The 14,541-nt window shown below is 45.9% G+C and overlaps 1 protein-coding gene across 2 annotated transcripts in view; it reads left to right on the forward strand.

The window, feature by feature from the left end:
- Positions 1-14,541, forward strand: part of ppp1r16b (protein phosphatase 1, regulatory subunit 16B) — a 170,155-nt gene that overhangs the window by 57,998 nt on the left and 97,616 nt on the right. The window contains exon 2 of one of the 2 annotated variants that reach the window (XM_065002044.1): positions 1,875-2,306. In XM_065002044.1, coding sequence (XP_064858116.1) covers positions 2,042-2,306 — 265 coding nt within the window. In that variant the 5' untranslated portion in view covers positions 1,875-2,041. The remainder of the gene's footprint in view (positions 1-1,874; positions 2,307-14,541) is intronic. The other variant, XM_065002043.1, reaches the window with a different exon arrangement.

The raw sequence follows: 14,541 nt of genomic DNA on the forward strand, positions 1-14,541 counted from the left end.
TAACGAAAAGCCATTACAGACAAAATACTTTACAATTTACATGTAATTTAAAGGGGTATAGAGTTGATCAGGCTGTTGATTGTGGCCTGTGGAATGTTGTCCCACTCCTCTTCAACGGCTGTGTGAAACTGCTGGATATTGGCTGGAACTGGAACACGCTGTCATACATGTCGATCCAGAGCATCCCAAACATGCTCAATGTGTGACATGTCTGGTGAGTATGCAGGCCATGGAAGAACTGGGCCATTTTCAACTTCCAGGAAATGTGTACAGATCCTTGCGACATGGGGCCATGCATTATCATGCTGAAACATGAGGTGATGACGGAGGATGAATGGCACGACAATGGGCCCCGTCACGGTATCTCTGGGCATTCAAATTTCCATAGATAAAATGGAATTGTGTTCGGTATCCGTAGCTTATGCCTGCCCATACCATAACCCCACCGCCACCTTGGGGCACTCTGTTCACAACATTGACGGTTGTGAGGCTGGTTGGACGTACTGCCAAATGCTCTAAAATGACATTGGAGGCGGCTTATGGTAGAGAAATTAACTTTCAATTATCTGGCAACAGCTCTGGTGGACATTCCTGCAGTCAGCATGTCAATTGCACGCTCCCTCAAAACTTTTCAGGAAAAGATTTTCAGGAAAATATTAGTTTGTACTAGGTAGCTTCTGTAATTGTTGTACACAATATGAACCAATGTGTAGTACTGCCTGTCTAGGGACTGGGAGAAGTGTGTACTGTCTAGTGAGTGTGTAGTACTGCCTGTCTAGGGATTGGGACTGGGAGAAGTGTGTACTGTCTAGTGAGTGTGTAGTACTGCCTGTCTAGGGACTGGGAGAAGTGTGTACTGTCTAGTGAGTGTGTAGTACAGCCTGTCTAGGGACTGGGACTGGGAGAAGTGTGTACTGTCTAGTGAGTGTGTAGTACTGCCTGTCTAGGGACTGGGGGAAGTGTGTACTGTCTAGTGAGTGTGTAGTACTGCCTGTCTAGGGACTGGGGGAAGTGTGTACTGTCTAGTGAGTGTGTAGTACTGCCTGTCTAAGGACTGGGAGAAGTGTGTAATGTCTAGTGAATGTGTAGTACTGCCTGTCTAAGGACTGGGAGAAGTGTGTACTGTCTAGTGAGTGTGTAGTACTGCCTGTCTAGGGACTGGGAGAAGTGTGTACTGTCTAGTGAGTGTGTAGTACAGCCTGTCTAGGGACTGGGACTGGGAGGAGTGTGTACTGTCTAGTGAGTGTGTAGTACTGCCTGTCTAGGGACTGGGGGAAGTGTGTACTGTCTAGTGAGTGTGTAGTACTGCCTGTCTAGGGACTGGGGGAAGTGTGTACTGTCTAGTGAGTGTGTAGTACTGCCTGTCTAAGGACTGGGAGAAGTGTGTAATGTCTAGTGAATGTGTAGTACTGCCTGTCTAAGGACTGGGAGAAGTGTGTACTGTCTAGTGAGTGTGTAGTACTGCCTGTCTAAGGACTGGGAGAAGTGTGTACTGTCTAGTGAATGTGTACTCCACTGAGTGTGTAATGTCTAGTGAGTTTGTACTACAGTATTATGTAACAGATTAGTGTTGAGGGAAGGAGGCTGTAATCAAATGAAACAAGATAACAGATGGGCATTGAGCCTGCGGAAACAACAAGGAGTAGCTAATCCTTTGTAGAATACTAAGCTACCAGTACGACACCGTTGAAAGGGTTTTCTGAAGCCTATCTGTACCTTTCAACAGCTGTAATTTCATAGTAGTCTATGTGATGTTCTTCCACATTGTAATTTTTTGCCTTTATAGTTAATATTCTATGTTACCGAGGTCAAGAAAGCATTTTATTTTGTACTTATGTCAGCTCTCGCTCTCCCCCCTCCCCCCGTCTCCCCAGCAGGTGGTCTAGTCACAGCTGATGAGTGTGATGATGATGATGATGGGAGGAGGCTACTGCAGCCGAAGGTGCAGCCCCCCACGCCAGTGCTAGTACCCGTCTCCAGTCTCCAACCCCTGGTTCCTCCGCCAGCCCTGGTCCCACTTGGCACCACCTCTGGCCCCACCATGGCTAACCACCTGGAGCTTCTCAATGAGCTGCAGCAGCTGGACAAGGTGCCTAGCCTGGAGCGCCTGAGGGCTGCCCAGAAGCGCCGCACACAGCAGTTGAAGAGATGGGCCGTGTACGAGAAGGAGATGCAGAACAAGAAACGCAAGGCGGAAAAGAGAAGGAACGCTAATCATGCCACCGCCATGGAGGCTAAACGGCACGTATCGTTTGCTGCTAGTGTGGCGCTGCTAGAGGCCTCGGCACGGAACGATCCTGAAGAAGGTAAGAGGACAGGAGGAGAGAACACACACACCCTATCTCCTCATCCTATCACATATGGTGGAGAATGCAGGCACACACACACACACACAAAATTAACCATGTAAAAAAACAACATTTTGCCTAACGAGCATCAAATCAAATCAAATCAAATTTATGTATATAGCCCTTCGTACATCAGCTGATATCTCAAAGTGCTGTACAGAAACCCAGCCTAAAACCACAAACAGCAAGCAATGCAGGTGTAGAAGCACGGTGGCTAGGAAAAACTCCCTAGAAAGGCCAAAACCTAGGAAGAAACCTAGAGAGGAACCAGGCTATGTGGGGTGGCCAGTCCTCTTCTGGCTGTGCCGGGTGGAGATTATAACAGAACATGGCCAAGATGTTCAAATGTTCATAAATGACCAGCATGGTCATATAATAATAAGGCAGAACAGTTGAAACTGGAGCAGCAGCACGGTCAGGTGGACTGGGGACAGCAAGGAGTCATCATGTCAGGTAGTCCTGGGGCATGGTCCTAGGGCTCAGGTCCTCCGAGAGAGAGAGAAAGAAAGAGAGAATTAGAGAGAGCATATGTGGGGTGGCCAGTCCTCTTCTGGCTGTGCCGGGTGGAGATTATAACAGAACATGGCCAAGATGTTCAAATGTTCATAAATGACCAGCATGGTCGAATAATAATAAGGCAGAACAGTTGAAACTGGAGCAGCAGCACGGCCAGGTGGACTGGGGAGTCATCATGTCAGGTAGTCCTAGGGCTCAGGTCCTCAGAGACAGAGAAAGAAAGAGAGGAGAGAATTAGAGAACGCACACTTAGATTCACACAGGACACCGAATAGGACAGGAGAAGTACTCCAGATATAACAAACTGACCCTAGCCCCCCGACACATAAACTACTGCAGCATAAATACTGGAGGCTGAGACAGGAGGGGTCAGGAGACACTGTGGCCCCATCCGAGGACACCCCTGGACAGGGCCAAACAGGAAGGATACAGAGCACCCCAATCAACAAGAAGAAATCCAGGGTCAGAGAACCCACAAACCATTAGTTGGGTTGACTGTCGAAAGATCTCATTCCACTCCAAATGAATCATCCCAAGGTCCCTCATTAGGTTTTAAAAAGCCCCTGAACATGCTGATTGGCACGTGTTTTTCTGTTGCAAATGAGAAAAACAAGATATCAGTCTCGGAGGTGTTTCCTGACCGATTCAGTTTGGTTAATGATGATTGTCCCTCATGAGACACTGTAGGAAGATTATTTCACTTCCTTAAAATCTCCAGAATGAATCTAAGATATCTGTAATTAATTTTGAATTTTTGTACGAGGATGTTTTAGTTTTTGTGCAGTATTTCTTATGTAAACAGTCAGAGCTGTTGGGCAGGTCTGTCTCACGGTCTATGCTATTGGATAGAGAGCTGGTCACCGCAGCTGGTCACCCCATGTTAGTGGGCAAATGGACATTGTCAAATAATTTAAAAAAATAATAATTTACCCGGTGTGATGCACATATGTTCCAAAGTCAGTGTTGGATGAGACTGACTTTATGACTAAAATGATCCTATTTACACTTTGTTACTGACTCATATCGATACCACAGGCCGTTTTCAAAGGGATTTGTTGTTTTTTAAAGGCAGTCGCTCTTTAACAGAAGGAGTAGTCACAGGTGTTATTCTACAGATGAAGACCAGGCAGTATGATGCTGCTACAATTATGCTGAACAAACGCAACATGCAACAATTTCATTGATTTTACTGAGTTTTGTATTTGTATTTATTATGGATCCCCATTAGTTCCTGCAGCTACTCTTCCTGGGGTTTATTATGGATCCCCATTAGTTCCTGCCAAGGCAGCAGCTACTCTTCCTGGGGTTTATTATTGATTCCCATTAGTTCCTGCCAAGGCAGCAGCTACTCTTCCTGGGGTTTATTATTGATTCCCATTAGTTCCTGTCAAGGCAGCAGCTACTCTTCATGGGGTTTATTATTGATTCCCATTAGTTCCTGCCAAGGCAGCAGCTACTCTTCCTGGGGTTTATTAAGGAAATCAGTCAATTTAAATAAATTCATTAGGCCCTAATCTATGGATTTCACATGAGTGGGCAGGGGCGCAACAATGGGTGGGCCTGGGAGGACATAGGCCCACCCACTGGGGAGCCAGGCCCAGCCAATCAGAATTAGTTTTTCCCCATAAAAGGGCTTTATTACAGACAGAAATAGTCCTCAGTTTCATCAGCTGTCTGGGTGGCTGGTCTCAGACGATCCCACAGGTGAAGAAGCCGGATGTGGAGGTCCTGGGCTGGTGTGGTTACACCTGGTCTGCGGTTGTGAGGCCGGTTGGATGTAATGCCAAATTCTCTAAAACGATGCTGGAGGCTTACGGTAGTGAAATCCACATTAAATTCTCTGGCAATAGATCTCGACATTCCTGCAGTCAGCATGCCAATTGCACGCTCCCTGAAAACTTGAGACATCTGTGGCATTGTATTGTGTGTCAAAACTGCACATTTTCGAGTGACCTTTTATTGTCCCCAGCACAAGGTGCATTTGTGTAATGATAATGCTGTTTAATCAGCTTCTTGATATGCCACACATGTCAGGTGGACGGATCATCTTGGAAAAGGAGAAATGCTCTTTTTTGGTACATATGGAAAATTTTTGGGGTCTTTTATTTCAGTTCATGAAACATGGGACCAACACTCTACAGGTTGTGTTTCTATTTTCATCAGTATTGATGTAGCTAGAGGGTAGTACTGCCCAGTTGTTCAGACTTCCAGCAACCTATTTCCTATGTAGTCCACTACTTTCCACTAGGGCTAATGTCACCCTATTTCCTATGTAGTGCACAACTTTCCACTAGGGCCAATGGCACCCTATTTTCTATGTAGTGCACTACTTTTGGCCACAGTCAATGGAAATTCAAACATTGCAGATTTGTAAAATGAATTTTGATGCAACTGCATACTAATCAGTAACCAATGTATTGGTTACTGTACAACTGTACAACTGACCTGTATGCTTATACCTTAGATGTCCTCATGCTCTTTCGCAGCTTGGATAGACACTTTGTGCCACATAATACAATCAGTCCATCGTCAAAACGATCGCTCACTAGGGATTGTTTCATTATGCAGACAGTGCAGTCTAGCTTATCTATAGCTATATACAGTATTCAGGAACTCTGACTCCTCGCTGTCAGGGCTATCCGTCTCATCACTTGTAGGCTCACCAATGTTCACAGAAGGGGGTCGCGGCCGCTGGGTCTCTGGCAGTCGTCAGCTTGGTTTCGGGAAGAGGAGTTGGAGAGCCCGCACTCTCTCTAGAGCAGGGATGGGCAACTTTGATGGGTTTGGGGCCACAAAACAACGTAATTCATCACAAGGGGCCGCCGTGGTTCCCATGTACCCACATCGCCCCTCCCCCACCTTGTGAGCAAAACATTTAAGCGACCCTCCCTCGTGACAGGGAAGAGAAACAAATACTTTTTAAAAGTAAGTTGAGACCCCGACTAAGTTCCTAAAAAATATTTAATACAAAATGAAAAATATATATTCGATTTTTTTCAGAACTCAGTCAGGGTCTCAACTTACTGTTGACAGTTAGAATAATAGAATACACAAGGTGCAATTTAGAACATTTGGTTGTGAAACAGAGGTCACTCAATTAGGCCATGTCAGCTATTTGTTTTTGATTGGTAAGTTAGGCTAGTGACCAGCTATCTGAACTTGTAGTTTAGATATATATTTATTTATTATTGGTTTGTGGACCTCTAGCTGCCCATCCCGGCACTAGAGGAACTGTCACTATTCTCGAGGGGAGGAAGACGAGGAGGAGCAAGGCCACTGTCATAGCCCGGCCCTGGCAGTGAGGTCTCTGTCTGGACTGGTAGGCTGCCCCTGGGCCCTGGCAGTGAGGTCTCTGTCTGGACTGGTAGGCTGCCCCTGGGCCCTGGCAGTGAGGTCTCTGTCTGGACTGGTAGGCATCCCCTGGGCCCTGGCAGTGAGGTCTCTGTCTGGACTGGTAGGCTGCCCCTGGGCCCTGGCAGTGAGGTCTCTGTCTGGACTGGTAGGCTGCCCCTGGGCCCTGGCAGTGAGGTCTCTGTCTAGACTGGTAGGCTGCCCCTGGGCCCTGGCAGTGAGGTCTCTGTCTGGACTGGTAGGCTGCCCCTGGGCCCTGGCAGTGAGGTCTCTGTCTGGACTGGTAGGCTGCCCCTGGGCCCTGGCAGTGAGGTCTCTGTCTGGACTGGTAGGCTGCCCCTGGGCCCTGGCAGTGAGGTCTCTTTCTGGACTGGTAGGCTGCCCCTGGGCCCTGGCAGTGAGGTCTCTGTCTGGACTGGTAGGCTGCCCCTGGGCCCTGGCAGTGAGGTCTCTGTCTGGACTGGTAGGCTGCCCCTGGGCCCTGGCAGTGAGGTCTCTTTCTGGACTGGTAGGCTGCCCCTGGGCCCTGGCAGTGAGGTCTCTTTCTGGACTGGTGGGCTGCCCCTGGGCCCTGGCAGTGAGGTCTCTGTCTGGACTGGTAGGCTGCCCCTGGGCCCTGGCAGTGAGGTCTCTGTCTGGACTGGTAGGCTGCCCCTGGGCCCTGGCAGTGAGGTCATTGTCTGGACTGGTAGGCTGCCCCTGGGCCCTGGCAGTGAGGTCTCTGTCTGGACTGGTAGGCATCCCCCGGGCCCTGGCAGTGAGGTCTCTTTCTGGACTGGTGGGCTGCCCCTGGGCCCTGGCAGTGAGGTCTCTGTCTGGACTGGTAGGCTGCCCCTGGGCCCTGGCAGTGAGGTCTCTGTCTGGACTGGTAGGCATCCCCCGGGCCCTGGCAGTGAGGTCTCTGTCTGGACTGGTAGGCTGCCCCTGGGCCCTGGCAGTGAGGTCTCTGTCTGGACTGGTAGGCTTCCCCTGGGCCCTGGCAGTGAGGTCTCTGTCTGGACTGGTAGGCTGCCCCTGGGCCCTGGCAGTGAGGTCTCTGTCTGGACTGGTTAAGGTTAACACAGGCTTACGAGATGTTATGTTTTGTTCTCTGAGATAATTTCAGTCAGTTTACATGAACTTTATGAATTTTGAAGCCTTTATGTGCTTGTTTTGATTACATAAATGCTTCAAATGAACAAAAAGTGATGTTTTCAATATTCATGTTTGTATTGTAGTATTTATAAAGGTGAAACACTATAGAGTCTTAAAAACTTCTTATGGCTGAGGGCAGTAGTGAGTAGCTTGGATGAATAAGCTGCCCAGAGTAAACTACCTGCTACTGATGCCCAGTTGCTAATATATGCATATTATTAGTAGATTTGGATAGAAAACACTCTGAAGTTTCTAAAACTCTTTGAATGATGTCTGTGAGTATAACAGAACTCATATGACAGGCAAAAACCTGAGAGAAAATCCAACAAGGAAGTGGGAAATTGGAGGTTTGTACGTTTTCAACTCATTGCCTACCGAAGTTACAGTGGGATATTGGTCAACAGTCTTTAGAACCTTGTTTGATGCTTCTACTGTGAAGTGGGGGCGAATGAGAGGGGGATGAGTCAGAGGTCTGCCAGAGAGCCACGAGCTCAGTCTTGCGCGTTCACGTGAGAGTTAGCTTGAGTTCCATTGCATTTCTACAGACAAAGGAATTCTCTTGTTGGAACATTATTGAAGATTTATGATAAAAACATCCTAAAGATTGATTCTTTACATCGTTTGACATGTTTCTGTGAACTGTAATATAACTTTTCATCTGAACTTTCGCATGGACTTGCCCGCGCGTCGTGAGTTTGGTTTGTGTACGAACGCGAACAAAAATGAGGTACACACAAGTACTACACAACATGGTATCTGTTTGGGTTGTTTTGGTCTCTGAGCGCTGTACTCAGATTATAGCATTTTTCAGTAAAGCTTTTTTGAAATCTTGACACAGCGGTTGCATTAAGCAGTTCCATGTATAACACTTGTATTTTCATCAACATTTATAATGAGTATTTCTGTAAATTGATGTGGCTCTCTGCAAAATCACCCAATGTTTTTGGAACTACTGAACATAACGCACCAATGTATACTGAGATTTTTGATATAAATATGAACTTTATCGAAAAAAAAACATACATGTGTAACATGAAGTCCTATGAGTGTCATCTGATGAAGATCAAAGGTTAGTGATTAATTTTCTCTCTATTTCTGCTTTTTGTGACTCCTTTCTTTGGCTGGAAAAATGGCTGTGTTTTTCTGTGACTAGGTGCTGACCTAACATAATCGTTTGGTGTGCTTTCACCGTAAACCCTATTTGAAATCAGACACTGTGGTGGGATTAACAAGAAGTGTATATTTAAGATGGTGTTGAATACTTGTATGTTTAAGTCATTTTAATTGTGATATTTCTGTTGTTTGAATTTGGAGCCCTACACTTTCACTGGCTGTTGTCATATCGATTCCGTTAGCTGGATCTCAGCCCAAATAGGTTTTAAAGGAGGCCTGGTAGCACCTACAGATTAAACACTATGGAGTCTTGAAGGAGGCCTGGTAGCACCTACAGATTAAACACTATGGAGTCTTAAAGGAGGCCTGTAACATCTACAGATTAAACACTATGGAGTCTTAAAGGAGGCCTGTAGCACCTACAGATTAAACACTATGGAGTCTTAAAGGAGGCCTGTAACACCTACAGATTAAACACTATGGAGTCTTAAAGGAGACCTGTAGCACCTACAGATGAAACACTATGGAATCTTAAAGGAGGCCTGTAACACCTACAGATTAAACACTATGAAGTCTTAAAGGAGACCTGTAACACCTACAGATTAAACACTATGGCGTTTTAAAGGAGACCTGTAACACCTACAGATTAAACACTATGGCGTTTTAAAGGAGACCTGTAACACCTACAGATTAAACACTATGGAGTCTTAGAGGACTGGGTTAAACTAGAATGCCATAAATGTGCCAATTTTGATCAATTAAACTCAGCGACCAGTTTATTAGGTATAACACCCCGTTCACAAAAATGGCTCGCTCCTACAGACAGTGAGTCACGTGGCTTGCTATATATATCAGGCATTCAGTTACTGTTCGATTGAATGAATGAACTCTGAGCATGGTATGTTTGTCGGTGAAGGAAAAACAGCCAACAAGTGCTCAGCATATGTAGGAACTCCTTCAAGACTGTTGGTAAAGCATTCCAGGTGAAACTGGTTGAGAGAATGCCAAAAGTGTGCGAATCAAGGCAAAGTGTGACTATTTGAAGAATCTGAAATATAAAATATATTTTGATTTGTTTGACACTTTTTTGGTTACTACATGATTCCATATGTGCTATTTCATAGTTTTGATGTCTTCACTATTATTCTACAATGTAGAAAATAGTACAAATAAAGAAAAACCCTTGAATTAGTAGGTGTTTGAAACCTTTTGACCGGTAGTGTATGTTTGTTGTTGACCGCTGTTGAAACGCTGAAAGCTGAACGAGAGACCTCGGTGTATTGTTTTTGTAAAGCTGACAGTGTTTTTCTATACTTTAGTTTTGGATCCAGCGGCTCTGTTGGGCTTAGTTGCTGTGAGCACTGCTGTCTGTCCTGGAATCCTGCCAGATTCCGCGTAGGGGAAGAGACACGGAAGCCCAGCTAGCGTAGCTGCCTCGGCGGTCTAAAATGGAGGCCGCTATTGAACATTTCCAACGCTGCAGGAGCTGTGTATACTTTGCTTTGTTCCGGGACAATGTGGACCGTGCATACTTTCAATGTAGCAACTGCTTGCATGCGGAGGACTACAGGGGCGAAGTGGCTACTCTTAACAAGCTAGTAGCAAACCTACACAAGCAACTGGGGAATCCACGCCCGCCTACTTTTTCTTCGCTCTGGTCTGGTGGAAGTGTTGCCGCCGTGTCGGCTCTCCACAGCCGACTGGCCGGCGTTCAGCAGGGTTCCATCCCTGAAGGGGTCTCCTCCTTCCCTGGAGAACGGAGCTGTTCTCGACCCAGCCAACCAGCCATGGAGATACGTCACTCGCCGTGTAAGTCGAAGAACGTTTCCTCTGGCAATGGGGGTCTCCTTGGAGATGTTGAGCCCGGACCTGACACAGACCAGAAACGGCTTTGCCACCCTGAATCCAGAGATTCTTCCTTGGGGGCTTCCCATTCAAGATCTGATCCAGAGGTGTCTTTATCCTCTGTTCTGTCTTCCTTTCCGGTGGCTTCTTCCTTAGGTTCATATCCTCTGAGCTCCCACCTTCATAAGACCGTGAGGCTGCCTGAGAGACCGGCACATTCAACATCACCAGCTGTCATCATAGGCAGCTCTATGGAGAGAAACATCTCGGTCCCCAAGGCAAAAACCCTGTGTTACCCAGGAGCACGAGTACAGGACATAACAAGGCTGCTTCCCGCTGTTATACCACAGGAGCACGAGTACAGGACATAACAAGGCTGCTTCAGACTGTTCTACCACAGGAGCACGAGTACAGGGCATAACAAGGCTGCTTCAGACTGTTCTACCACAGGAGCACGAGTACAGGACATAACAAGGCTGCTTCAGACTGTTCTACCACAGGAGCACGAGTACAGGGCATAACAAGGCTGCTTCAGACTGTTCTACCACAGGAGCACGAGTACAGGACATAACAAGGCTGCTTCAGACTGTCCTACCACAGGAGCACGAGTACAGGGCATAACAAGGCTGCTTCAGACTGTTCTACCACAGGAGCATGAGTACAGGACATAACAAGGCTGCTTCAGACTGTTCTACCACAGGAGCACGAGTACAGGACATAACAAAGCTGTTTCAGACTGTTCTACCACAGGAGCACGAGTACAGGACATAACAAGGCTGCTTCAGACTGTTCTACCACAGGAGCACGAGTACAGGGCATAACAAGGCTGCTTCAGACTGTTCTACCACAGGAGCACGAGTACAGGACATAACAAGGCTGCTTCAGACTGTTCTACCACAGGAGCACGAGTACAGGACATAACAAGGCTGCTTCAGACTGTTCTACCACAGGAGCACGAGTACAGGACATAACAAGGCTGCTTCAGACTGTTCTACCACAGGAGCACGAGTACAGGACATAACAAGGCTGCTTCAGACTGTTCTACCACAGGAGCACGAGTACAGGGCATAACAAGGCTGCTTCAGACTGTCCTACCACAGGAGCACGAGTACAGGACATAACAAGGCTGCTTCAGACTGTTCTACCACAGGAGCACGAGTACAGGACATAACAAGGCTGCTTCAGACTGTCCTACCACAGGAGCACGAGTACAGGGCATAACAAGGCTGCTTCAGACTGTTCTACCACAGGAGCACGAGTACAGGACATAACAAAGCTGTTTCAGACTGTTCTACCACAGGAGCACGAGTACAGGACATAACAAGGCTGCTTCAGACTGTTCTACCACAGGAGCACGAGTACAGGGCATAACAAGGCTGCTTCAGACTGTTCTACCACAGGAGCACGAGTACAGGACATAACAAGGCTGCTTCAGACTGTTCTACCACAGGAGCACGAGTACAGGACATAACAAGGCTGCTTCAGACTGTCCTACCACAGGAGCACGAGTACAGGGCATAACAAGGCTGCTTCAGACTGTTCTACCACAGGAGCACGAGTACAGGACATAACAAGGCTGCTTCAGACTGTCCTACCACAGGAGCACGAGTACAGGACATAACAAGGCTGCTTCAGACTGTTCTACCACAGGAGCACGAGTACAGGGCATAACAAGGCTGCTTCAGACTGTTCTACCACAGGAGCACGAGTACAGGGCATAACAAGGCTGCTTCAGACTGTTCTACCACAGGAGCACGAGTACAGGGCATAACAAAGCTGTTTCAGACTGTTCTACCACAGGAGCACGAGTACAGGACATAACAAAGCTGTTTCAGACTGTTTTACCACAGATGCCAGGAGCTGACACTGTCGTAGTCCATGTGGGGTCAAACGACATCAGGAGGGCTAGCTCGGAACATTTGATAGATAGCCAATCATTTCAGTCCAGTACCATCGTTTTGCCGTGGTTGTGTAAAATTCAGCATTACACATCTGGCTAAAATATTACTGTAGCTCTGCTGGAGTCACTTTTATAGATAACTTTGACACCTTCTGGCAACATAAGATACTCTACAGGATCAACGGAGTCCATCCAAATCATCTTGGCTCCTGGACACTGTCCATGCATTTCAAGGCTCCGTTGAAACAATGACTTATCAATGACGCAAGACCAGCTCAGGTAATCCTTAACGTTGTGACAATGGGTCGTCATAATGCTGCATCAAATGTACGTTATCCTAGGGGCGTTGACAGACACAATGTAAGTAACTACATTTATGTGCCTCTAATTGACCTGAATACCTCTGTTGATCATACAGCTATTGTAAGCAGTAGTCATGAGCCTATGAACCAGAGTTATACTGTTAGCACTGAGGTGGTGTGCCCTAATAGGAAGACCACTTTGTGCAGCTCACCCTGAACTATCATCTCCAATATAAATAACATGAGCATGTCTACTTCTGATAAGCTTCCCAGTAAAGCATTAAAAACAATCAAGCAACCCAGAGAAGTGCTAAAAATAGTTCATATTAACATATGTAGCCTGAGAACCAAGGTCCATGAAGTCAATAACTTGGTTGTAACGGATGACATTCATCTCTGAAACTCACTTAGATAATACGTTTGATGATACAGTGGTAGCAATACATGGTTATAACATCTACCGGAGAGACAGAAATGCTAAAATGGGCGGTGTTGCGGTCTAATCAAATCAATCTGCCTCACATAAAGTCCATTCTGGTGGGAAGCTTCTATAGACCACCAAGTGCTAACATACTGTTGAAGTAATATGGCTACATGTTCATCTGCCTCACCTAAAGTCCATTCTGGTGGGAAGCTGCTATAGATCACCAGGTACTAACAGTCAGTATCTGGATAACATGTATGAAATTCTTGATAATGTATGTGATATTAACAGAGAAGTATATTTTCTGGGTGATTTTAAATATTGACTGGCTGCCCTCTCAAGAAAAAACGTCAAACTGTAACCAGTGTCTGTTCAGCTTGTCAGTCAACCTACCAGGGTAGTTACAAACATCACAGGAATGAAATCATCAACATTTATTGATCACATCTTTACTAACGCTGCAGAAATGTGATTTAAAGCAGTATCCAGATCCATAGGATGTAGTGATCACAATATAATAGCCATATCTAGGAAAACCAAAGTTCCAAAGGCTGGGCCTATTATAGTGAATAATACAATACGTTTTGTAGTGATTCCTATGTTGATGATGTAAAGAATATTTGCTGGTCTGTGGTATGTAATGAGGAATAAACAGATGCTGCTCTTGACACATTTATGAAATTGCTTATTCCAGTTACTAATAAGCATTCACCCATTAAGAACATGACTGTAAAAACTATTACATCTCCTTGGATTGATGAGGAATTGAACAAATGTATGGTTGAGAGAGATGAGACAAAAGGTCTGGCCACCCCAACTGATTGACAAACATACTGAAAATTAAGAAATCACGTGACTAAATAAAAATAAACTACTATGAAACAAAGTTAAATGATATAAAGAATGAAAGTAAAAACCTTTGGAGAACCTTAAATTAAGTTTGGGGGGAAAAAGCCAACTCGGCTCCATCATTCATTGAATCAGATGGCTCATTCATCAAAGCCCACTGACATTGCCAACTACTTTAATGACTTTTTCATTGGCAAGATAAGCAAACATAGGGATGACATGCCAGCAACAAACGCTGACACTAAACATCCAAGTATATCGGACCAAATTATGAAAGACAAGAATTGTACTTTTGATTCCGTAAAGTCAATGTGGAAGAGGTGAATTCTGTTTTGTTGTCTATTAACAATGACAAGCCACCGGGGTCTGACAATCTGGATGGAAAATCACTGAGGATAAAAGCGGACTATATTGCCACTCCAGCTTTTGACATTATGGATCATAGTCTGCTGCTGGAAACACATATGTGTTATGGCTTTACACCCCCTGCTATAATGTGGATAAAGGGTTACCTGTCTAACAGAACACAGAGGGTGTTATGGCTTTACACCCCCTGCTATAATGTGGATAAAGAGTTACCTGTCTAACAGAACACAGAGGGTGTTATGGCTTTACACCCCTGCTATAATGTGGATAAAGAGTTACCTGTCTAACAGAACACAGAGGGTGTTATGGCTTTACACCCCCTGCTATAATGTGGATAAAGGGTTACCTGTCTAACAGAACACAGAGGGTGTTATGGCTTTACACCCCCTGCTA

Source organism: Oncorhynchus nerka, linkage group LG15 (genome assembly GCF_034236695.1).
Source record: "Oncorhynchus nerka isolate Pitt River linkage group LG15, Oner_Uvic_2.0, whole genome shotgun sequence".
In the NCBI taxonomy this organism is placed as follows: Eukaryota; Metazoa; Chordata; class Actinopteri; order Salmoniformes; family Salmonidae; genus Oncorhynchus; species Oncorhynchus nerka.